This window comes from Engraulis encrasicolus, chromosome 9 (assembly GCF_034702125.1).
Source record: "Engraulis encrasicolus isolate BLACKSEA-1 chromosome 9, IST_EnEncr_1.0, whole genome shotgun sequence".
NCBI lineage: Eukaryota > Metazoa > Chordata > Actinopteri > Clupeiformes > Engraulidae > Engraulis > Engraulis encrasicolus.
Genome location: NC_085865.1, coordinates 49,142,495 through 49,169,646, shown reverse-complemented (window position 1 = coordinate 49,169,646; position 27,152 = coordinate 49,142,495). Strand labels below are relative to the sequence as shown.

Sequence of the window (27,152 nt, the reverse complement as noted above, 5' to 3'; positions counted from 1 at the left end):
CCAGCACTCGACCAAAAGAAGGTTTCCTTGGCCTATAAAAAACAGCAGATATTGGATTTTGGCAGGACATGTTTTTTGTACGCACCAAAGAAAGTTGTACTGAGAAGGAGTCACTTGTTACAGTAAGTGAAGTGCATCTGAGACTGAGAGTAATGCTGTTGAGACATCCTGGACGTCCAGAGAAGGTGAGGCCAGACATCGGCATTACACACACCTGATAGGCTGGCTGACAGGGATTGTGATGTGGAGGGGGGAGGTGAGGTGAAGGAGGGGGCTACCGTGGAGACTACATAGCCCCCCCACCACCACACACACACACACATACACACTACACTGTGCCCACACAAGAGCTAGGCCCTGAAAGGAGCTAGCATAGCTGAGGCAAGAGCTAGCAAAGCAGTAGTGAGAGCTAGCAGAGCTGGAGTAAGAGCTAGAATAGCTTTAGCACGCTCTAGCACCGCCTTAGCTGGAGCTAGCTCACATCTTAGCCTGGGACTCTCTGCCCTGGTGGCATGGTTTACTATGATGTGTTGTGTTAGTCAAATGTTTGCTGGAACAAACTGGCATAGACAGCAGCCATGACAGACTCTTGGGGCATTCCAACTAAGAGTGCTATGCCTTGTGTGTGCATCCTTCAGTGCTTACATTTGAGATAGCAGCCTTTGGGGCTACCAATTTTATAGCATCACTCACTGCTTTCGTCTGTGTTTTTTCTGCTAATTGTTCACCTATTTCATTTCCCAAATATGTAGTTACCCTTTAAGTCTTTTGGGTTTACCCATACTGTGCAGTGTGGGATGATGTTGTTACATTTTGGATTAAAGTCAAACATCATCCTGTATCTGAACCCCTAGCTCTGTGCCGAAATCCACAATCAAACACAAACGCACGTCTAAACATTCACACAGACACAGGTTAATAGCACAACTTCTATCACTGGTGATCACTCTCTCACTGGTGTTCCTGCCAATAAAACTCCAGTTTATACACTCACACGCACAAACACTCACACACACAGACATCGTATACTGTAGTTTGAGACTTCAGCTTCGAACTCTGATCGTATCGAATCTTGGCGCCGCGACCAGGATGGCAGAGGGCACCTACGTACGTAGATACATCGCTCTGGTGTGTGAGTGTCCAGTTAAGTCCGTGTTGTGTTGCCTTTTGTTGTGTAGTGTTGTGTCGGTGGGGTTGGACGTGGCACTGGCGAGGCCTTAGAGCAGGGCTCCGTAGTCGGGTCGGTGGGGATCCATGCTGGCCAGTAGGGCCTTTCGCTCCTCGGTTGGGGGCTGGGGCTGGGCTATGGGTATGGGTAAGGGCAGGGGCAGGGGCAGGGAGAGAGGCAGCAGGGAGGAGAGCTGGCGGCGGGGGCCCCCCCTCCGACGCTCCCACAGGGCCAGGCGACTCATCATCCTGCTCCTCTTCTTCTTCTTCTTGTCGTCTGTGTCAACGCCGGGTTCCTCCTCCTGATGTTTGGCTGCCATCGCAGGGGCCGCAGACACACACGGCTGCTGGGTCTGAGAGCTGCTCACATCTGGAAGGCAGCAAAAAAAAACACACACACACACACACACACACATTTAACTATTGTAAGGTGTTCATGTTCTTGTTACGTAGAAGGTGTTTGGGTTCATTGGAATGTACTTCGTCCTTTGTGCTCACAGAGATGTGCCAGGGGGTAAGCAGGGGGGGGGGGGTACTATTTTTTTTCCTAGATTCATGTTCCTCCCAGAAATCTCAATGTGAAAGAAAATAATTTGAAGCTATTTTTGTGAAGAAAAATAAACGCCTTGTCGAAAAGGAGCCGAACACCTTGCAAGGTTTGAGCCATTGGCCATAGGCTACCAAAAATAACCCCATTATGTAATTTGACTCAGTTTTTTGGTGCTGTGGGGTTGAAACTGATTTACGTATTTCCCTTGGCATTATATATTATGGAGTACAAAGTACATTATATTATGAAGTACTAAGCTTTATGATTACCGGTAATTTATGATTCATGATAAGGTGCTGTGAGGTGAGACTATTATTAGTTGAGAGGTATTATTATTATTATATTTCATTACTTAGCTGACGCTTTTTATACAAAGCGACTTACAGTTATTATTTTTCAGGGTATTGGTTACAGTCCCTGGAGCAATGTGGGGTTAGGTGCCCTGCTCAAGGGCACTTCAGTCATGGATGGAGGCGTAGGGAGAGGTCAGGTGGGATTCGAACCTGCAACCCCTTATTATCAATTATCATAAGAGTATTATGATCTGACTAGATGCCATAAGGCAGAGCCATTATTATTTGACTAGAAACTCTGGGTTGGATCCAAGGACACTATACAGTCAGCGCGTGTAGTCCACCCACCTAAAATGAGAGAGCAGAGAATGCGGAGGGGAAAGCAAGCAACTTTGACTGAAGGCAAAAGTAATTTACCATCATTATAATACCTCTAAATGACATGTCAAGACAGTAAAAGATGTTTGCTTTGTTGATGAAAATCAAATGTGGAGGTAAGCCTCTGCAGAAATTGGGGAATGTCCATGGTAATTTCTCCATATTCTTTACATATGGGATATATCCCTCACAAATCAAGCTCATATTTCCACTACGTCATCCCTGTCCTGCGAGGGTTTGTTTGGGGGAAATCACTATGGACAACACACTGAAGAAATCACCAAGTAAAACATACAGTCACAGCTGAGCTATGACAACCTCCACATTCGTTTTGCATTGATAAAAAAAATGAAAACAATATCACCTAAGTGTAATTGTTGGATGCATTGCAATGATGATAAATGAGTGTTGATTTTGTTCTACAAATAACAGCTGCTATTCACTGCCATTCATTCAAAGCTGCTTGTTTCCCCTCCACATACTCCGCCCTCTCATATTTTTTTAAAGATATTTTTTTTCGACTTTATTGATGACAGGATAGTATGAGAGGTGGACAAGAAGCGAATGGGGAGAGAGACGGGGTCTGCAAATGACCCGGGCCGGGAATCGAACCCGGGTCGGCTGCATGGCAGACAAGTGTCCTACCGTTTGGCCACAGCAGGGCCTCTGCCCTCTCATTTCAAATGGGCGGACCGGACCAGATTGGATGAATGAAAGAATCTTTTATTAGAGTAAGATACTTCAAGCTCATACTTTTCCACGATCCATCCGATGTCAGGTGATCTTTGAGAATAAATCGAGTTCCCTTTCCGCTGTGCAGGTAGATGGCGGTAGCGCACATCTTATGCAAGCCACCACCAGACACCACAGAAAGAGAGAAAGGAGGAGCGGACAACGCCCCCCTTAGGAGACCAAACTTGAGCACACTCCTTTGCATTGAGTGGACCGAGTTTGACTTATCTTACTCTAATTGACGATTCTTTGGATGTATGCTCTGATCTGTAGCCTTTTAATTTGACCGGGTGCACCAGTTGCAACTAGCTCAGGTTGCCGTAAGTAGCCCACACCTGTTTCCCTCCGGGGTCTGGTGATGTTATTGTTGTTGTTGACGGCTTCCTTGGAGCCCGTCTTGCCGGAGTGGAAAAGCTGTGTGTGGTACCCCTCAGACCCGGCAGGTGTTCCGCCTTCGGCCCCTAAGGGCTTCCTGCAGACACAGACAGACACAGGAAGGAGGGGCGAGAGCCAGCCTGTCGTTACTGCTCACCACCACCGGAGGGGGCTCTAGACTACTCAAACACACACACACACACTGGCTGGCTGGCTGGCCTCTCCAAAATCTCACAGAGGAAGAGGGGGAGGTGGAGCTGAAATGGCCTCTCTGACTGAGCTCCAGCCGAGGAGAAGAGCCATGCCAACGCCACTGAAACACTCACACACATGAACAAAGACACACACGCATACACACACATACAAAGATATAAACATACTGTATGTACGTACATACACCCTCAGAGACACACACACACATACACGCACGCATACAGACTCGCACTCACACAGACACACACTTACTCACACAGACACACACAGTATGAGAGCTTCAGACCAAAGCACCCAGTAGACGCAGCCAGAGGGAGGGTCAAGTAGTAGTAGTCTTTGGGGTGGAGAAAATAGTGTGGAAACACAGGATGGTGGTGGTGGTGTAATCTTTGGGTGAAAGGGGAGGAGGAACAGTCACAAAACACACAGGATGGTTGGTGTCAACCTCGGCACTCCCACCGGGCTCTTGCCCCGCTAATTTGTGTGTGTGTGTCGCTAAAACACACACTCACAGACCTGCACTTTCACGCTAATCAAGTTTCCCATTTATTTTGAGCTGGTGTCCTGTGTCACAATGACACGATACAGGTCTACGTTACTTCGCTCAAATTACTGTTTGCTTTCAAATGCAGTTCTGTTTGGGGCTAGAATACATGGCTAAAAATACACCATGGATCTCTCTTTAACCTGTGGACGTTTTTTTTGTCTTGAAATTTGAACTTTTGCAGGCCCCATTAATAAAATGTTGTTCCCTTCTTCAGTGACAACCCTCACCTATATTTTTGGCACGAGTACCAGGGCATTTCAGTAAATAGTCAATGCTGATAGTGTAAATATTCTCACTGCTTTGTGTCAGTATAATTTGGGCTGGTTTTGGAACAGTACATGTCACTGGCCTAACTCTCTGATTTGAGACTCATGACGAATGCAGGTTATCTGGTGGAAGCCAGTGCTGCTTGAAAGCTCCAACCTTGTGCCTAATCTATGCACAATTTTCTTTTGAAATGGGAAGGAGGGGGATGGTTCTCTACAGTTAGTGGACCTGAATGCCACCTCCCTCCCTGACCCCTCTCCCTCTCCTATGTCAGGGCACCTCAGGTAGAGGAGTGCAAGGTTGACCTGGAACCATCCTGAGAGCTGCTTTGGATCGATGGGATGCCCCTGTGGTGGTGGTGGCGTGTTACTGGGTGGAGCCATGGTTAGCTGGATTAGTGCCCCAGAAGCCCCAGCTCAGTCGCAGTTCTGGGTTCTGGGTTCTGGGTGCTGGTTTCAGTTGCCTCACCAGAACTCCTCCTGATATGGCTTAGAGTCCATCAGGAGGGCACAGCTGCACAGATCTACTGAGAGCCGGACCATAATCTCAAAACTGAAGGCCATTATGGCCCTGGGGGGGGGGCTCTGTTACCCTGCTGCCTAAATAGGGACCCAGGCGTCGCCATTTTGGCTCTGACTTGATCACTGGGCCAGGATACGTCTGTGCTGCCAATGGGCCCCCGAGAGGATGGCCAAAGCAACAGCAGTCAAACTGTGACACCTCCAAAGAAGAAATCTGAACTAACCGAAAGACAAAGCTTTAGAACGGGAATATTTTTGAGAAGGATTTAAAGTGGGGTAAGTGAGGGGGGAGGGGGAGCTGGTGTTTGTGTTTGTGTGGGAGGGGGCAGGCTCTCCCCTGGGCTGCTGTGGAGAGACAGAGGCAAAGACGTTAGTAGAGAGAGGTGTGGGAGGGGGGGGGGTGTAAGGGGTTGTAAATAGAGACAGGGTCCACACGATTGATAAAGGTGGGGTGGAGGGGGCACTGCACACATGTTACCTGAGTTATATATATATATATATCAGTATATCATCCACATAAGCACTGAGAAATGTGAGTATATCATCCACATAAGCACTGAGAAAGGTGAGTATATCATCCACATAAGCACTGAGAGTGAGGCGTCACCATGCTGAGGGGAGGAGGATGGCAGGAGAGGGGAATGGCCAGTCAAGAAACAAGTCACATCAAAAAAGGAAACAAACCAAACCACTAGAAAAAACCACGAATGTGACAAGAAGAAATTGTATATAATATATATATATATATTTTAGTTAAAGTTCTGACAAAAAAATCTGTCTGTTACTGATTGATTGGCGGCACTGTGGAGGAGTGCTCTGGAGAGGCATGCATGAGATTTGGCACATGGAACGAAAGCTTTAAAGGGGAATGCTGAATCAGGCAGCGGTGCAGTGGGCGCGGCGCGGCTCATCTTGGCTCGGCTCGGCACACAAAGAGCCCACTCTTAAATCAAGAGCACCATCCAATCAGCAATAAGCTTTTTAGAGAGAGGGAGATAGAAGCTGATAGAAGCTGGTAACAGCTGTTAAATGCCAGTGTTGATTGACCGTATTGTCATCAAATCATCTCCCGTCTTTATTGCGTACACAGATATGTGTGTGTTTAATTTGGAAAGGCGTGAGGAGGATTGTGTCATTTAGTGTTATTGACAAGCTGTGAAACACGCCTGATATTTAAAGTTTGGACAAGCATGACAATCTTTTTGATGTTTAAATGTTTTGCCAGGTTTGTACAGACATACTGCAGCTGTGGATTTGAGGTTTGGGCCACCATTGAGAGAATTCTGCTGTTCTGAATTTTTTTAACAGCCGTATGAAAGCAGGCCAGATGGTTTGGAGTTTGAACAAGCAGAGAATGAGACAGCTCTGATTCTGATAGGATGAGAATTCTGAAAATGTTTGGACAAGGCATTCAAACAAGCCTGATGGTTTGGACAGGCAATCAAACAAGCCTGGTGGTTTTGAGTTGGGCAAAAGGGAGAGGCCAGATGTTTTTTTTGCTGGCTGGCTACTAGTTAGTATTAGTGTTAGTGTGTGAGCTCTGCCAGTGATTCCCCTTTAAATGAAACGGTGATTATAGACCCCGCCTGCTGACCCTCCCCGTCAGGCATGGATTCAACCCTTACCTATCACGGAGTGGACGACCTGGTCACAACAATGCTGGCCAGATAGCTGAGATCAACCAAGAAACACAGAGAGTGAGACTAGTGCAACAGGGCACAGACAACTACGTACAGCCACCTGCCTATTTACTACTCATCACACACACACACACACACACACACACACACACACACACACACACACACACACACACACACACACACACACACACACACACACACACACACACACACATATGCACGCGCGCACACACACACACACACACACACACGCACACAGACACACACACCCACCCACACAAAGCAAAAAAGGAACACACTTGCAACCCCAGGGATGGGTGGCAGGGGTTGGGTCAGGCCCTGGGTGAGGCTGAGGTGGGGGGAGTGGGGGTGGTTGGGGTGTTCGGGGTGCGGGTGGGAGTGAGGGCTTGGAGCGGGGGTGGGGTGGGGTGTGGGATTGAGGTGGAGGTGCAACAGGTGTGGGAGAGTGTGGGTGTGAGGGAGGTGGCGTTGGGAAGGGAGGGTGTGGTGGATGTGGTGTGTGTGCTTGTGGAGAAGGCGGGGGTAGCACAAAGGTAAATGAATGTGCTCGAGGAGGAATCAGTAGGGGGCCATGGCCGCTGGTAGCTTACTGGTGTTGAGTTGATGGAACTAGAACAAACTCAATCAAGATCGATCTGGAAACATAACAATGCTGAATGAGTATTCTAGAACATAACACTTAATAAGGGAATAAGGGGTTCTAAAACAAAGCCAAATTCAACAGGGAGATACTGTATGTTAATGATGGCATTATGTTTTCCAGACAAAATGTCGGGGACATCAATATGTTTATAGAAGTGCACTCAGTGTGGCTCTTTAGTCTAATCCATTTTGCAGTGGTAGCATTGGTAACAGACATGATTGTCAGCATGATATATTTTAACAATATGGGTATAAAACACAGCAATACTAAAGACAAAACATTTGACAAAAATATGATATGTGAATATGAATTGCTGGATTGAGCATATTTCAATACAATGAGCTGTATGAGTTACTATAGTTGCCATAGCCAATAAGGAACCTATGTTAGTCCACTAACTCCATAGTGTCAATAATATGTGCTGGAGTGAACACATTTTTGTAAGGATCTTGCATGTGGTTGCATGATGAATTTGTACATTAGCCTACACTGAGTCGGAAAGTGAAATTCCATGACCACAAGTCATATATAAAGACATGTTATTGAACTTTTGGTACACCTATATATGCTGAGTTCTATTTTCACGTTGCCTAGTTTACTAAATTGCTGTGTGTATTGTAGAGTGGCAACGTCAAAAGGGAGAAGAGTCAATCATCTTTAGTACAGAGATCATCAAGGTACAGTATCTTGTAGTACCTGCTAAAAGTATACCTTGTGGTTTGTCTTTTCTGGTTGCAGTAACCATTTCTACATATGGTAAGCTACATGTTTTGGTTGCCACAGGAAACAGCCCATAACGACAGTACGCTGCCCACTCTTTGTTGCCATAGCAACTAACAGGTCTCGCATAGGTATACCCTGCCAGCTCTGGTTGCTATAGTAACAGCTCTTGAAAAAAAAAAACAGGGGGTAGGTACAGTACGTAGGTGAACGTAGGCTGGGCTGCCTGTTCGGTTTGCCGAGGAGGACGGACGGGAGTACACCTACCCTGCGGAGGCCAGCTGGTGTGCCGACGGCTCGGAGGGCGGCCTCTCCTCCTGCATCCTCGGCTGGGAGGGGCACGCGGCCATCTGGGTCGGGGGGGACGGGGACTGGGAAGGGGACTGGGAGGGGTAGCTGGCGGCGGCGGTAGCGAAGGCCATCTGGGCGTGATAGGAGGGGCTGGGCCGGCGGGGGACAGGGTGCATGTGGGTTTGGCTCTGGGTGGGGGAGGAGGCCGGGGAGGAGCCCTGGGAGAAGCTGACGCGGGCGAGGGGAGGGTGGCGCGCTGTCTCGGGCATCTCCTGCGAGTGGGAGGGCCGCAGGATGCTGGGTCGTGGCGGCGGGGGGCGCACCAGGATGTCGGGCGAGCCGGCGTGGGAGCTGGGCGGGCTCTGGGTGAGCGGGGAGAGGCGCGAGGGCTGCAGCACCACCTGCTGGCCGGGGTCGGCGCGGCGGGCGGAGCGCGGGCTCAGCCAGGGCTCCGGGTCGGAGCGCCAGGCGTCCGGGCTGTCGCTGCGTAGCGTGCTGGGGCTGCCGAGCCGCATGCCCGCGTACGGCAGCACCGGCACGCCCATGCCGTGCGCCGTGTGTCTGAGCGTGCCCAGACTGGCCGCCTGTTGCATAGTTACATGCCGGACCAGGGGCCCATGTGAGCCGGGCGGGCCCTGGGTGGGGGAGCGGCCCCCCATCGGCCCTTTGGGGGCCTCCAGCTGGAGGAAGGCGGAGGGCAGCTGCAGGGAGGAGAACTGCGGGGCGCCTAGAGGGGGCGGAGGGTAGGGGGGCAGGTCGGGGGGCAGGGCGCGGTGGTGCGGGGGCAGGAGCAGGTGCGCCCCCTCCTGGCTGAGGAAGGGGAAGTCGGGAGGGGGCCAGAGCTCGGGGGAACGGGGGCCGGGGGACGGGGAGAGCGGGAGAGCGTGGCCGGAGGAGTACGGGGGTCCCCTCAGGTCCCGCCCGTCGCCCAGGGAGAGGCGGGGGTGTGAATAGGCGCCCTCTGGAGGCGGGGAGGACGAGGCCACGGAGCTGCGCGAGCTGCTTTCCGGCAGGTAGAAGGGCGGCTGCAACTCGTGGGCCTCGTGGGGGCCCAGGCCCACGCTCACGCCCACGCCAACGCCGCTACCCAGGTACCCGTAGAAGGGCCCGTGCGGGAAGAGCCTGTGGAAGTGGGGGACGCGGCTCTGGCCGGTGGCCTGCGGGCCGCCGCCGGCCTCGTAGATGCTCATACCTTCCAGAGGCCTGTGGGCCAGGCGCGGGCTGTAGGCGGGGGGCTGCGCGTAGGACTCCTGGCTGGAGGACACGGGGGAGATCTGGGGGCGCAGCGTCGCCATGACGGGGGGCAGGGGCCCCGGCTCGTCGTTCTCCTCGTCCGACTGCCGGAACTCGGGGTACAGGTCCGACTCCTCCACAAAGGGGAAGCCCTGGATGCGGCGCGTGCGCAGGCCGGCCTCCAGCTCGCCGGCCTCCACCACGAAGCGGCCGTCGGGCCCGCGGCTGATCAGCTCGATGGGCGTGGTCACCTCGGCCTCGTGCTTGGACACGCTGTACTTCTTGCTGGTTATTGCTCGCTTGGTCTTCTTGTACAGGGACAGCTCCTTCTCCTTCTTGGGGCTGCCCAGGCTCTTGACGTACAGGCCCGGCGGGCCCATGCTGGCCAGAGACGGGGGGCGCGACGACTGCATGCTCTCCGGACTCATCTTGCCTGATGACAGCCTGTAAAAGCAGCATCAGCATCAGCATCAACAGAATAAAATGCTTCTCAATGTTCCACTCAGACACACACACACACACACACACTTTACCAATGGTCCTGGGCAGGCAATTGGGGATCCACTCAGCAGCCCTCAAGCCCGTTTCTGCTACAGGCTGATCAAGAACCTTCTGTGTGCCTGCATATGTTGGCTGGTGGGGATCAGCTCTATGTTCCCACAGCCCATTGGTCCCATATTCTTGCTGCTCCATGTTACCAGAAATTATTCAAATAAAGCCCATATGTTCCACAACTCCATGTTCCCACATTTCCGACTAAACTAAGAGAACATGCTTTTCTCCCCGCCATGGGACATATGGCCTAAATTTGAATAAATTCTTAGAAATGTGGGAACATGGGCCAGCAGGTATAAGCTGTGGGACCAATGGGCTGTGGAACCAATGGGCCGTGGGACCAATGGGCCTAAAAATTAATGTTAAATGTCTAAGTGATGTGGGACCAATGGGGTGTGGGAACATAGACACGCTCCCGGCTGATCAGTTGCACAGGGCTCAACAGCCTGAGGTGGAGTACTATGGGAACTACTGGGAAAAAAGGTGCCTAAAGCCAGCCAACATTGAATGGGAATCACTATTGTCCTTGCAGGAGGAGAGAAGTGCCGCACACTCTCAAGTTAAATAAACAGTTTTTAATGTGACAACGTTTCGGCCTGTCGGCCTTCCTCAGGGCTGCGGCACTTCTCTCCTCCTGCAAGTGTATTTTCTGGTTGCCAGCACCTCTGTTTCTGGTGTGCGTTTTGCACCTCCACTCAATCACTATTGTCCTAACTGCCTACTGTATGCATGTTGGCTCCTTGGGCACTGATGTCCCAGCACTAAATCAGGACACACAGAGCAAGAGGGCTGCCAAAATGAGTCTAGAGAAGATCGAAGCAAAGAATCGTCTAGTAGAATAAGATACCCCAAACCCCGCCTACTCAATGCAAAGGAGTGTGCTCAAGTACGGTTTCCTAAGGGGGGGGCATTGCCCCCTCCTTCTTCTCTTTCTGTGGTGTTTGGTGGCGGCTTGCATATGATGTGTGCTACCGCCATCTACAGCGCTAAGGAAACTCCATTTATTCTCAACTTGAAGTCTCTAAAGGTCTCCTAACCGAAAGTCTCTCTAAAGCAGCGTTCACCTGATGTCACATGGATCCAGGAAAAGTATGGGCTTGATGTATCTTACTCCATTAGATGATTCTTTGATTGAACTGCATGTGAAAGCCCTGATTTGGTGACTAGCCAATTGGCCATGAAAGGTAAATCATGACTGCCCTGGTTGTGTCGTTAACCATATTAGTGATGGAGCAAAAGTTATGAAATCCAATCAAAACACACATGTGCACATGACAAATTGTCTAACCAGAATGCATTGCAACATTTCAGTTCCCATGTGCACTGCATCGATTTGATCTGATTTGATCAGTTTTGCTGCATCACAAATGTGTCTTTTTACATTGAGTATGTTTTCCATTGATTGAGAAAAGTAAATAAAGGCTGTCCTTAACAAGAGAAAGACTATGACATAGAGAGGCTTTCATTCCTTTATTACACGGAGAGTCGGAGATAGCAAAAGACAGGGAATAATAGAGACACAAGGAAAGATAGAAAGAAGTACAAAGCAATGAAACAACACGATGGAGAACAAGATGAGACTTAAGTGACGGCACAAGAACAGTTCAAACACACACACACAGACATACACACAGCAGGCCCATGTACCTCTTCAACACTCCCACCCACAAATGCATACACGCACATGCACACACACACACACACACACACACACGCACACACACACACACACACACACACCAACATACACACAGGTATGCCACCAGAAACTGAAGAATCATCCAGGACCAACAAGACTGACGGCGATCTTTTCCATGGTACCGTGTTCTTCCAGCTAGCATCACAGAAATTGTCAGTTCTTATGCTAAAACACTACAATCACAGGACAATACTCAACACTTCTTATGCTAGCTGCTAGCATGGCAGCAGATGTCAACATTCCCTCTACCAACGGACATCCTTACAGCACAACACAGCACGCCTTATGCTAGCTGCTAGCATTACAGCAGAAATCGGCATTTCTTTCAGTAACTGCTAGCATCGTAACAGAGATCAGCGTTTCTTACACCAGCTGCTAGCATGACAACACAAACATGGCATTGCGTATGTTATTGCTAGCCGCTAGCAACAAACGCTAAAAACAACAACCAAAAAAACAGCACACAGGAAATATACAGGAGCCATTCAAAGAACGAGAGCAGCCAATGCGAGCGAACGGGCGAGCGAGCGAGCGAGCGGTAGAGTTGCATGCGAGAGAGAGAAAGAGAGCGGGCGGCGGATCGGGCCAAATCGGGGAGACAGCCAGCAGGGCCTATGAAAAGGGGGGGGGGGGGTGTCCAGAGAATGGGAAGGGGAGGAGGGAGGTGGGTGGGGGGGGGCAGACCAGCACGACAAAGGACGGGGGGGGGGGGGGGGGTGGCAAATGGAGGGGTTCGTCATCAAAGTGGGACGGGACAGATGGGTACAAGAGGTGGGGGGGGGGGGGGGGGGGTCGGATGAGGTGGGTGTGTGAGTGGTGAATTGGGGTGGGGTGGGGTGGGGTGGAGTAGGGGGTAGGGTGGTGGGCAGACTCACTGGGGGCTGGCGGACGGGGGCCTGAGGCTGCTCCTGTCTGGCTCCTCCCAATACGGCTCAATGCCAGGCAGAGGGGACAGAGGAGGCCTGCGACGAGAAATACACACATACATACATACGTACAGACATACTTACATACATACTCACAGCACCGTTTGCAACTGCCCACACACACACACAGTGCCTCAGTCATGCCTACACACACACACACACACACACACACACACACACACACACACACACACACACACACACACACACACACACACACACACACACACACACACACACACACACACACACAGTGCCTCAGTCATGCCAGCACACACACACACATACACACACACACACACACACTCCCAAAGTACCTCAGTCATGTTGCCCCCCCATACAAATACACTCGCACCCTAGTCAATACACACACATAAGATAAACAGTGTCTCAGGTCAGCACCTGAGCTTACGCTGGCCAACCGCAAACTCACACTCACACACATGCCGGCACCCATACACACACAGTCACACACACACACACACACACACACACACACACACACACACACACACACACACACACACACACACACACACACACACACACACACACACACACACACACACACACACACACACACACACACAAATAAACACGTCATCTCAGTCAAGCTGGCCAACACACAAACACACAAAACAGCCATTTTCAGTCTCTGTCACAGCAGCCAATACACACAAACACACACACACACACACACACACACACACACACACACACACACACACACACACACACACACACACACACACACACACACACACACACACACACACACACACACACACACACACACACACACACACACTCAAGGGCACATGTCCAGATGCAGTGCCAGTCTGGTGAGGTCAAAGACCCAGACCCCGACCTCATCTGAGGCGAGTGACACAGGTGACATGGAGGGTGAGGTTGAAGGGGTGGCATGGTAGTGGTGGCTTGGTGTAGTGTTGGCTTTCGTGTAGCCGTGTGGCGCTATGGAGACGAAGTGGAAGTGGCCTGGAGAACTGTCACGTCACGTCACATCACGGACACACTACAGATGAACGACATGGATGCAGAAACAAATCCTCCCACCCACCCCCATCCTAGTCCACCCTAACCCACCCACACGCTCTACACCTTTCACCATTCACCCTCCCACTCCAATCAATAGATCCAGTGTGCATGTCTGGTCCACGCACCCAAAATGAGGGGGTGGAGTATGCGCACGGGAAAACGAGTAGCTTCGGAAGAACGGCAGTGAATGGCAGCTCGTAGCAGAGCCACACCAGAAATCCTTAAACGTCATTATACTACTTCTGCAACTCACGTCCAGACGATAAGATGTTCGCTTTGTTGCTGAAAAACGAAGCCCTTGCAGAAGTTGGTAAGGCCTTACAGAACTTAGTGACTGCTTGTCCATAGTGATTGACCCATACTGATTGCCATATGGTTGGCATTTCCACAATGTCATCACTGAAGACATCCATCACCAATGAAAGCACGCGGTCACAGCTGATCTGTGACACTATCTCTGCCTTCGTTTTATATAGATAGAATGAAAAGAATATCACCTGCGTGTTATTTTCGGATGCACTGCAACAATGTTAAATGAGTGTTGATATCGCTAACAACAGCTGCTGTTGGACAGTCATGGGTAAGCGGCTAAGGTGTCAGACTTGTAGCCCAAAGGTTGCCGGTTCGACTCCCGACCCGCCAGGTTGGTGGGGGGAGTAATTAACCAGTACTCTCCTTCATCCTCCTCCATGACTGAGGTACCCCGAGCATGGTACCGTCACGCCGCACTGCTCCCCTTCGGGTGCCATTGGGGTGCCAAAGTTCAGAGGGATGAATGCAATTTTGTTGTATGCAGTGTGCTGTCGAGTGCGGTGTCACAATGACAATGGGAGCTGGAGTTTCCCAGTTGGGCTTTAGTAGTTAGTTATTCACTGCCATTCATCTGAGGCTTCCTGTTTTCCCCTCCGCATACTCCGCCCTCTCATTTTGGAAGGGCGAAGCAGAAATACCAACTGAACCTATGGGGCACATAAGTCACGCCCTCTACTTCCTGGTTCATAAGGCAATAAGTTGCAAAAAATAGAATGGAAGTGAACGAGACGAGTCGTGGTGGATTTGTGGTGCATAGGTGGAGGTCCAAGGTTTGGATTGGTGTCAAAAAACCACTCATTTCAAGCCCAGTAATTGTTTTTTGACTCCCCATGCCTCATGAACCAGGAAGTAGAGGGCGTGACTTAGGTGCCCCATCATGGAATGGAATGGAAAGAAAGCTGGCACTCTCACCTGGTGCTCTCTGCTGTGTGTGTGTGTGTGTGTGTGTGTGTGTGTGTGTGTGTGCGTGCGTGCGTGCGTGCGCGCGCGTGTGCGTGCGTGCGTGCGTGCGTGCGTGCGTGCGTGTGTGTGTGTGTGTGTGCGTGCGTAGGTGTGTGTGTGTGTGTGTGTGTTGACTGCATAGCTGAAACTGTTAAAAAAAGTTGACTGCAGCACTAAGGGTGTCTGAGGTGAGTGAGTAAGTGAGTTTTGTAGTATACTATGTGTGTGTGAGAGAGAAAAATCACTGACTACAGCACAAAAATGTGTCTGGTCTCAGTGTGTGTATGCCTTCTCTTTGCTCTCAATAGGCTCTGCAGATCACCCTACCCCACACACCCACTGTAACACAGATAGTCATCATCCCCAAAATAAAAAATGAAACGAGAAAGTCATTAAATTCTGATTTGGTTGTGAAAAGAATTGGAGCTTTCTCAACTACTGTAAGTTATAAACAAATGCATTCCATTTCCTCAATGAAAGTCGACCTTGATATCCATGTATTACATAGACATGTGACATACTGTATCTTAAAATTGCCTCAACCTCTGAGTGGCGGATACTCGCACCCGTAATAAACCTACTCTGGTGTATTTTTTTAGTGGATATACAGGTATGTACTCTCATTCATACGCTCATGCATCATTGCACATTTTCACACAAAGCAGTCAGACATGACTATCTCACATACAGTACATACACTGTGCACTTGCTTGCAGAGATTAATGTATGTGTGTGTGTGTGTGTTTGGTTGAGGTTGGGACTGAGCAACATATAGGATAGGAGTTGTTAATTAAGGATGCGTGACCTCCCTGCACATTTACAGTATGTGTGTACATGTGTGTGTGTCTGTGATGAGGGTAATACTCACGGAGTTTCGATGCTCTTCCTGGTGTGTGTTATTGACAAGGGGGGATCTGAAGGGAAAGAGATAAGAGTCACCCCAAACACCAGACAGACCCTGACCACTTAAACCCCCCCTTACGACAATCGGTGGAACGTTACCTTGCAGGACCATCACAAGCGATTGTCTGGAAAATTTCCTCGTGGTGACCGACATTCTAAGATAGAATTCAAAGAGTTGCAGATCGCAAATCGTAGATATCAAACGCTGTTTAATATTTGAGACTCGAAATAGAACGCCAGACATTGTCTAGATGTTTACGAACAGGGATAAGATTGGCAGTTGCGATTCTCTTTATGTGTGCGCCGCAACCCGACATCAAAATCAGACACAAAATCGGAGTCATGTAGATTGAGCCTGACTTTGGGCAGTGGCCTGAATTTTCCTAGTTAGGCCGGGGACATGCTAGGGGTGTAAATCACAACCTTCATGACGATACGATACGGTATCGATTTCTTAAATCAGGGATTCAATTTTTTTCGATACTTAAGAATTCCCCACGATACGATTGCGATTAGGTTCGATTCGATTTTTTCCCAATTACTTTTCCACTACTATTGTGTTATGGAGCTAGGGCATTGCACAGGGGCCAGTGATTCGATTCTTTTCGATTCTTAAGAATACCCCACGATACAATGCAATTCGATTAAATCGCCGGGCGATACTTCCGATACATCGATACATTTCGATTTTATTTACATCCCTACTGTGTGCCTCAAATTACGTATGCAGACGTGTGTGACGTGAGTGCACATACTTGCTTCAAGACGACCAGAATACTTTGCATGATACTGGAGGTATCATCTAGGGGCATATAGCCGACGGGGGTCTCATTATTTTTTTCCACCATTGATTGATTCTTCATGAAAGTTCAGAAGATAGCCCCTCCCGTCCCTGGTTCGCATGCATGCAAAATTGACATAAAATATGTATGGCGACGCGAAATGTGCCCGTGCAGGCATATCCTGTATTCAAGCATGTCCCGGGCGTTACAACCTGTTCGGTGACCCCAAATACAGATGTGTCCCCATATCGGTCAAGGGCTGTCCAGATCTACAACAAAAACTACTAACCTTTAAGAAAACGTACTAATTATCACATTTCATTCCATACCTCTCTTCTGCTGTGACTTACAGTAGTGGCATTTGCGAGGGAGTGTATGTGCTTTTGTATCTCACCTCTGTGTGGGTGTGTGTGTGCGTGCGTGCATGCGTGCGTGCGTGTGTTTGTGTCTCACTCCTCTTGCATCTGTATGTCTATATGAACATGTGTGTGTGTGTGTGTGTGTGTGTGTGTGTGTGTGTGTGTGTGTGTGTGTGTGTGTGTGTGTGTGTGTGTGCGCGTGTGTGTGTCTCACCTCTCTTGCGTTTGAGTTTGTGTCGGTGCTGCTTGTTGACAAAGCAAGCTACCAGGATGTATATGGTGTTTGTGTGTGTCTGTGTGTGTGTGTGTGTGTGTGTGTGTGTGTGTCTCACCTCTCTTGCGTTAGAGTTTGCGTCGGTGCTGCTTGTTGACGAAGCACGCTACCAGGATGTATATGGTGTTTGTGTGTGTGTGTGTGTGTGTGTGTGTGTGTGTGTGTGTGTGTGTGTGTGTGTGTGTGTGTGTGTGTGTGTGTGTGTGTGTGTGTGTGTGTGTGTGTGTGTCTGTGTGTGTCTGTGTGTGTCTGTGTGTGTGTGTGTCTCACCTCTCTTGCGTTTGAGTTTGCGTCGGTGCTGCTTGTTGACGAAGCACGCTGCCAGGGTGCTGAAGAGGACGGCGGCGGCCAGGAAACAGATGGTCGCCACGATGCCCGCCACCACCGGCCGCGCCAGGCTCTCATCCGCCACCTCCGTAGGGGGGAAGGGGTCTAGTGGACGCGCACGCGCACACACACACACACACACACACACACACACACACACACACACACACACACACACACACACACACACACACACACACACACACACACACACACACAATCACACACACAATCACACAGTAGGGTTAACGTGATGTCTTCCACCACCGGCCGCACCAGACTCTCATCCGCCACCTCCGTAGGGGGGAAGTGGACACACACACACACACGCACATGCAAACACACAAAAAGTAGGGTTAAAATGGACACATACAGAGAGAGAGAGAGAGAGAGAGAGAGAGAGAGATAGAGAGAGGGTTAACGAGATGTCCTCCACTCCCAGCCACATCAGGCTGTCATCATTCACCTTTGCAGGGGGAAGAGGTCTAATGGACACACACACACACACCCACACACACACACAGTAGGGTTAACATGATGCCCGCCACCACCGGCCACGCCAGGGGAAGGGGTCCGGTTGGTGATATGAGGTGGCCCGTTTGCGGGGGTGTTTGAGGCTTGTTAAGGGTGAGAAGATTCAATGATATACACTAAAAGATTCAATGATATACACTATAAAAGACAACGCTGGGCTACTTCTCAGTGACTAGTCTCACTCTTCTCAGTGACTAGTCTCACTCGGTGCCCGCATCAGTTCCGTTCGGCACTAAAGTGCTTATCTGCGAACCGCCGGTGTTCATACCGGGCACTGAACTTTTTCCGCACATGATTGTGTTACCCAGATGAACCTGCTGACGGCCATGCTGTCGTCGCAGTTCGCTGAGAAAAACTAGTATTTTGCGGTTCGCATTGCGAACCAACTTACCGGTACACAAACGCAAAAATCTGTGGCGTGAACACGATGGTCGGTTCTCGATTAGGTGCGGGATTAGGTCGGTTCTGGATTGGGGTTCTCGATTAGGTGCGGGAACGGGTACCGGCACGGTTCTCAGTCGGCCTGAATGCGCTATCTGAGGAAGACGCAGGTGCGTCAAAACATCAACTCACTTTACGCTGCAAAATAAAAAACCTCTAAAAGTATGCCGAACACTCCGGTCATACCTGGGTCTAGTCACTGAGAAGCGGCCCAGTTTATCTCCATTCTGCTGTCCTCGACTGTGAGAACCACAAGGGCTGAACCGCAGACATCCTTTCTCTAGATATACTATATTTATTCAGGCTTTTTGCCTGAATTCACGATTTAGAGTCGATTCACGATTGCTCTTGTCAGATGACTTTATCCTGGGACTTGCCCAAGCTGTCAGTGACCATGAGTGGTCCACAGGGTACTACAGTCAGAAATAGTTTGTATGAGGAGATGAAAAACTTCAGAAAGCGCCCATAGGAATGAATGGGAGCAAATCGCTACGCTAATATGGCGCGTGCTTGCACATATCCCACCTGTCCGGCAACAAGAGCCAATTGCTTGCTGAGCTGTGCTGTCATTTATCCAGTCATCTCGCCGCCTCAACGCGTAAGCTTGTACGATTGCTCAAACATAATCAGTATGCCCTCAGAATCTGCTTCCACTGGTCGGTTGCTGATGACATGTGCGGTTCACATCGGGTAGCTACTCGTGGGGTTGCAACAGAGTCCGTGGCCACTTGCTCCCACAGACCGCGGCGCCGAACGTGTCTTGTGAAATTCTGTGCATGTGCAGTTCAACACATCAGTAAGAAAATGATGATTTACAGCGTTGCTTTCATATATACGGCCAATCTGATACCCATTATAAACTAGTTTTCATTGCGATTCCAACCAAATGGGTTGTGGCTCGCTCCGTTGTTCCATTTCTGTGTAATCATTAATTTTAGGATGCCCATGGTCTTATTAATCTGAAATTGCAACCCTGAGGCGTAGCCAAGATGGCGGCCGAGTGAAAGGACTTATTCTAAGTGACTCTGCTACAGTCTTCCCATATAGTTTATTTATTGATTTAACTAAAGCCTTTGACACTGTCAATCATTGCATTCTTTTATCACGTCTGCGCAGTATTGGCCTTTCTGATTCTACAGTAGGTTGGGTCTCTAACTATTTAAATGGGAGGACCCAGAGTGTGCAAATCAAAGGCTCCCTTTCTGACAAGTTAAATATTGATACTGGAGTGCCGCAGGGGTCCATTTTGGGCCCTCTGCTATTTACAATATATATTAATAATCTTGGTGACAACTTATCAGATGCAGATATTCACTTATATGCAGATGATACTATAATATATTGTTCTGCACCTTCCATGGAAAGCTGCATCTCAAAATTGCAAGAAGCATTTGAAAGAGTCCAGCGCAGCCTTTTATCTTTAAAATTAGTTTTAAATGACAAGAAAACCAAATATATGATCTTTGCAAGGAGCCGAAGGAATATCCCTATTCCACCTCTTCTCACCTTGCAGGGCAGCCCCATCGAGTTGGTTTCCTCTTATAAGTACTTAGGTTTTGTGTTAGAGGAGGACTTGTCTTTTAAGCTTCATGTTAAGCAATTGGTGTCAAAGTTAAAATTAAAGTTGGGGTTTTATTACAGAAACAGTGCTTGTTTCTCACAATCTGCAAGAAGGAAGTTGGTAGAAGCTACATTTTTACCTGTTTTAGATTATGGGGACATTTTTTATAGAAATACCACCAAGGCACTTTTACAATCACTTGACTCTACTTATCACTCTGCTTTAAGATTCATCACTAGAAGAAAGCATTCTACGCACCATTGTGTGTTGTATGACCTAGTAGGCTGGCCATCACTAGATTTTAGACGTCATAAACATTGGCTTTTATTCGTATACAAGGCCTTAGTTGGCCAGCTCCCCTTGTATATACAGAGCCTTTTATCTTTTAGCAGTCAAGGATACAATCTACGCTCAAGTAGCTACATTGTTTTAAATGTCCCCATGATAAAAACTGAATTTGGTAAAACTGCTTTTATTCATTGTGCCCCAACTCACTGGAATGAACTGCAGAAATCTCTTAAGCTTGCTGTTTTTATGTCTGTAGCTGAGTTTAAAACCTATCTTAATGACACTTTTAAATCTGTCTGCACTTGCTTTTAATATTTTAATCTCCTAATGTTGTTTTATGTTTATTATTTTATGGTTTTTATTGTGTAATTTTATCTCTTTATCCATACTGATTTGTTCTGTTTTGTCTGTGTCCTGTCTGTAAATGTAACTTTTATGTGTGCTGCCGCCTTGGCCAGGGCTCACTTGTAAAAGAGAATTTTATTCTCAATGTGATTTTATTTCCCTGGTAAAATAAAGGTAAAATAAAAAAATAAATAAAAATAGTTCAACATGAAAGTGAGCCAATGGATGTCTCAGTGGAAAGATGGCGTCTCCTTTTTTCCAGTCCTGAAAATGAGATGCAATTGCCGGCGGCAGGACTGTTGGATCTAAAAACAGTGCAATCCCTACAGGCCTATTCTCTTGCCTGTGAAACTATAGCAAACAAAACAGACCTCGTTTTTTAAACACGAAACAACTTTTCCATCGGGGATGCCATGTTGCAGGCACTAAATAAAAACTCTGACGTGTCTCTTTCTAGGTCCTGTGAGACGGAACAGTCATGCTGTGCATTTTTAGCTCTGAGGGAGAATGTCACCACTGTCATGCAGTCAGGGCTGGACTGGTCATTTGGCACAGCGGGCAATTCCCGGTGGGCCCCGCCCCCTCGTGGGCCCCTATTTTCAGAAACGTTCAAGAAAAAAGAAAAAAAGTAGAGATGTCCGATAATATCGGCCCACAGATATTATCGGCCCGATAATAGCATAAAATGTATTATCGGTCAATATCGGTATCGGATTTTTGACCTATCAAAACCGATATAATAATGCTTGCATTACTGTACACTTTTCTCCTTAATTATTTTTCTATTTTGCATCGACGATGTTAATATTTGGAAAGCTTTGTTGCATTTGAGAATGCATCTAGTGGGGCATTACAATAAAATTAAGCATATTTTGTTCCACAACAGCAGATTTGTAATGTTACCTAAAATTTGTTATGAGGAAAATTAACCCACATATATCGGCATCGGTATCGGCCGATATCGGAATCGAAAATTAAGAGTTGGACAATATCAGCATATCGGATAAATAAAAAGTGAGTCAGTTCTGTGCCGCTAATTATGAAAAGCCCATTTCGGCTTAAAGTGCCCAGGCCTTATTTCTCCCCCATGCCAGCCCTGCATGCAGTTCTACTTTACACACAGCAGCCCTCATGTCATCAAACACAGTAGCTTACAATTTATCAAGTTCATAAATAACACACTTTGCGTACGCTCCTTTTTAGGATTTTTCTTTAGGCCAGTTACACAACAGAGCGTGACGGCAGCAAAAAGACGGCAGTCTTACCGCCGGTGTGTTCTACTCAGCCCTTCACAAAGCTCTTCACGTAAAAATCGCCTTCAGTCCTGCTGAAAGCTAGCCTGGTAAACCAGCACCACTCGCTGGACGCCGAAGTGTTAATCATGTTAGTAAGGAGGGGAGTGAGAACTGGTAGACAGGCCTTGATAAGAGAGGAGGGCATAGGGTCCAGGAGACAGGTGGTAGGCCTGGCCTTCATAGAAAGATTACAGACAGTTTCAATGTTAACAGGAGTGAAGGAAGAAAATAGTTGTGGAGGTGGCTGAAGAGAAGGGCTGTCATTTAGAGTGGGGGAGGACACTAGTCAGCCACAAGGGGGCATGAAAGTGTTCTGTGAGTCCTATGTGTATAGTGTCTATCTGTAGGTATTTTTAGCCCAAGAGGTTTAGCTCCACAGCTTAAAACTTATCACCAGAAATCATCTCTTTTTCATCTCTGTTTTCTCACTCTCTTTCTCTCTCTCTGTTCTCTCTCTCTGTGTGTGTGTGTGTGTGTGTGTGTGTGTGTGTGTGTGTGTGTGTGTGTGTGTGTGTGTGTGTGTGTGTGTGTGTGTGTGTGTGTGTGTGTGTGTGTGTGTGTGTGTGTGTGTGTGTGTGTGTCCGTACCTGTACTTGACACTCCCACAACATTGCTGCTCTCACTGATGATGTCATCCATGACAGCCAGCGCTCGGAACTCATACCAAGCATCCTGTTAATACACAACACACACGCACACACGCACATATACACACACACACACACATTACATTACTTCTCTTCAGGATGCCCATGGGCCTGTTGGATTGAATTCAGTGTCGTAAGATTCGGTCTCAGGTGTACCACCACCAGCCATATTCTTATTTCACAGAGATGCAGGTGTTACCTAACCTGGTTCTCACACGGTCTGGAACACTGCCAATCACTTAGCTCTGGAAAGGCATAGGTCTGTTCAAAACAGCTCAAACCTGATTGGAGAATTCACGTGGCTTTTTTTTAATCACATACTACTTCAACCACTGACTTGTATATACCCCGCCCTGCGATCCCGCCCCGCGATTCTCATTGGACAGGCTGTGAAATATCTGATTCCGCTCGGGCTCGTCTAAGATTTCCAGACCCTCGTGCGAGCTCACAAAGTTTAATGAAGATGCACGAAGCATGAAGGGTCTGCGTGAGAGCCAGGCTAGGCGTTACCTAGCCCAGGTGTTTCCCATGACACTGTGGGTTTCACAAGATTCATATATTTCAGTGGGTAACAATGCTCTGTGGCTGAAATACGCTGAAGAAGTCTTGGGCCGAAACGTCTATCTGTCATGCTAATCCACTAGATTAAACTACAAGAATTGCACCAGAGAGTGCTGCTTTTTTACTAAACCAGGCATGGCTGTTGGAAGGAGTAGAAGTCTACACACGGTAGCTCCAATTTGAAGGTTTTATTCAGGTCATAAAAACTTTTGACCCAATGGGGTCTTCATCAGGTATGCAGACTTCTACTCTTTTCACTGTCAAATACACCTTTGTCCTGGTAGTCAACGCATGGGGAGGAAAAACGGAATTTCATCTGGCTTGGCATTCAATGTGTTAAGGCAAAATGTTAAATTTGATGTTACCAGAATAGCAATGAGAAAGTTGCCGTGCATTACTAAAGGCCCTGTGTACTGTCATAGTAGGGTAGTTAGTACTATGATAGTGAACTTTTTAATGACTATTACAGCGATCCACTAGTGTAAGAGCGTGCGTTATGGGCCTACAGAAGTTAATGCCCGTCTGTTACCTGGACTAGGTCTCGGGCCAGTGAGGACACAAATATCCATATACTGTACATGTAAATAGCTTCTAAGTATTCAAGTGTTGTCTGAGCCTGTTAAGACACCGCGTTGTAATTTTGCTGTTACCAGACTAGCATTGACCAAGTAGTAGTACATTACTAAAGGGCGTTAGAGAAGCCTGTTATCTGGACCAGGTCTCGGGCCACAGATATCCATATACGAACTGTTTGAGTAAACAGCGTCTAAGTCAAGTGTTGTCTGAGCAAAAGGCTTTAGCCTGTTAAGACACTGCGTTATAATTTCGCTGTTACCAGAATAACATTGACCAAGTCGTAGTGCATTACTATGGAGTAGTAGTGTAGTACTGTGGTAGTTCTAGTAGTCGTAGTGCATTACCAAAGTCCCTGTGTACTGTCATAGTAGTGTAGTGCTGTGGTAGTTAACTTTTCAATGACTTTTACAGTGCTCCACTGGTGGAATGTTATGAGCGTTATGGGCCTACAGAAGTTCATGACCGCCCGTCTGTTACCTGGACCAGGTCTCGGGCCAGAAATATCCATATACTGTACGTGTAAACAGCTTCTAAGTATTCAAGTGTTGTCTGATCAAAAGGCTTTCGCCAGTTAAGACACAGCGTTATAATTTAGCTGTTACTAGAATAGCATTGACCGAGTCGTAGTGCATTACTGAAGGGTTTTAGGGAAGTTAATGCACATCCGCCTGTTACCTGGGTCAGGTCTCGGGCCACAATTATCCAGATACTGTCTAAGTTATTAAATGGAAAAGCCTTTGGCCTTTAGATGGCATCTATTGTCCCAAAAGCACAAACATGAAGACATGAAACATACAAGACAGGCATGGGGACAAGAGCACCACAGATACTATACATGTATACACAAGGGCATTAGAGAAGTGCACGCCTGTCTTTTACCTGGAAGCGAAGGACAGGGCACTCTTCAGAATTTTTTTCTTTGCTTATTCGCCCACGAGCGTTTCGGGCAGAGCCCTTCTTCAGCATGTAATGGCAAACACCTATTGGTGCAATCGCCATTACATGCTGAAGAAGGGCTCTGTCCTAAAATAAACTAAAAAAATCCGAAATAGTGCTGTCGTTCACTTCCGTCATTCATTTATGGTTTATGTGGGATTCAGCACCCAGTTAAGAACTGTTACAATATTTAGGCAATAGTGTGAGCGCTTCTTCTCAACTTTTAAAAAGTTTCACATTTCACTTTTACCTGGACCAGGTCTCGGGCCACGATCTCGGTTTCGGTGGCGGGGATGAGGTCGTCCAGCACCTCCCACCTCTCCCCCAGACGGAACTCGATGATGTAGCGGTCGACCGGCGCCGTGTGATTGGCCGGCGGGAGCCATGTGAGCAGCACGCCCTGCTGTGTGCGGTTGGCTGTGAGGCACCGTGGTGGGGTAAGAAGCACCAGTGGTTCAGGGGTACTTAAGACTACAAAAAACACACACACACACACACACACACACACACACACACACACACACACACACACACACACACACACACACACACACGCACGCACGCACGCACGCACGTACCAGAGGTGAGAACAAGTCATTGCTGGGCAAGTCACAAGTCTCAAGTCTTTGAACTCAAGTCCCAAATCAAGTCGAGTCAAAGACGAAGCAAGTCCAAGTCAATTCAGAAGTCACAGGGCGGTAAGTCACAAGTCGAGTCAAAGTCATGCCATTTCAATTTCGAGTTACGTACGCACACACAGACAAAGAGATATGCACACACGCACACACACACACACACACACACACACACACACACACACACACACACACACACACACACACACACACACACAGACATACATAAAGAAATACACAGACACACACATTTTAAGATGCATACAAGATCCACATCAAACCTCAATGCAGAGGTTGTAATCAATCACTTGGAAACACTGGGGAAGAGAGAAGAGGTGTCTCTTACCAAGGCTTACCAACAACACTAGCAGTTTGGTATTCCACATAGGATAACCCCTTAGGGCAGAGCCTATGTTATAACCTTACTGTCACCAAAACTGTAATGGCTATATTTTAATCTGTTACTTAAGACTCTCGATACTGTCATAGCAATGTTGTGATGATGTAATTGAGTAATTTCAGCAAATGAAGAGTTCAGATGCAAAACCCCCTAACTCCATTTCTGAAGACCTGCACTTCTATATTTTTAGAGAACCCTGTTGTTGGTTTGGTTTACATTTATGTACTTGATAATACATATAAATAGTTATATTACATAAATAAAATAAAAAATATGCAATTTTGATAGCTTTGTATTAGATAAAAATGAATTAAGATTATTTTCTGAAAAGGCACTTAGGGGGTTTTGCATCTGAACTCTTCAAATAGTGAATAGGCCCGCCAGCAACCCCATCTGCACATGGGCTACACCATGAAGTACCACACTACTAGTGCTGTAATTACATTTGTAAGAGCGCTTCTACTTCTGCTTTATACAACTCTGCTTAGCTCCCTAATCACGCAGGGAATGCCCAATGCAACAAAATAAATACTCGTATCACCTGAGGTGGGCCTTAAGCCTGGCTCAAACTACACTACTCCCGATTTTGTGTCCGATTTTGCCGTCGAGTTCCGCCACACACATAATGAAAATCGCAACTGCCAACCTTATCCCTGATCGTAACCACCCAAGACAATGCCAGACGTTCTATTTCCAGTCGCAAATATCAAACAGCGTTTGATTTCTACGATTTGCGATTGGCGACTCTTTAAGCTGCCAAAGTTCTATCTTAGAACGTTGCACACAATCGCTTGCGGTGGTCACAGGGGGTAACGATCCACCAATTGTCGTGAGGGGGAGATTCTGGGCGATAGTCGTGTAGTTTGAGCCTGGCTTTAAAGGTGCAGTAAATATGTTTATTTCCAGAATTCTTGCTGCTCATTTAAAAATTAGATTTTTTTTATGAATAATTACCAACACCATCAAATTCCATGCATTCATTGTCACTGGTAAAATTACTGTTTTCATACATGAAAAGGGGGATCCTATCCATGTCCACAATTTTGAATTTCCATAAATAGACATTTTTGATGCAAAACTTGCTGCACTTTGGTAATACTCAATGACGTATATAAGTCAATGGCAATACTAGTAAATACTAGTTTAGTGAACTCAATATTCTTGAGCAGCATAGTTGCAATACCTACTCTGTCCCCAATCCTAC

The 27,152-nt window shown here is 47.8% G+C and overlaps 1 protein-coding gene across 1 annotated transcript in view; it reads right to left on the bottom strand.

Moving 5' to 3' along the window:
- Positions 1–3,526: 3,526 nt before the first annotated feature.
- The window catches only part of igsf9ba (immunoglobulin superfamily, member 9Ba), a 149,645-nt gene continuing 126,019 nt past the window's right edge, over positions 3,527–27,152 (bottom strand). The window contains exons 14-20 of the mRNA XM_063207331.1: positions 25,164–25,384; positions 22,781–22,865; positions 17,673–17,834; positions 15,953–15,998; positions 8,338–10,038; positions 6,669–6,714; positions 3,527–3,592 (exon numbers count right to left, since the gene is read on the bottom strand). Coding sequence (XP_063063401.1) covers positions 6,672–6,714; positions 8,338–10,038; positions 15,953–15,998; positions 17,673–17,834; positions 22,781–22,865; positions 25,164–25,384 — 2,258 coding nt within the window. The 3' untranslated portion in view covers positions 3,527–3,592; positions 6,669–6,671. The remainder of the gene's footprint in view (positions 3,593–6,668; positions 6,715–8,337; positions 10,039–15,952; positions 15,999–17,672; positions 17,835–22,780; positions 22,866–25,163; positions 25,385–27,152) is intronic.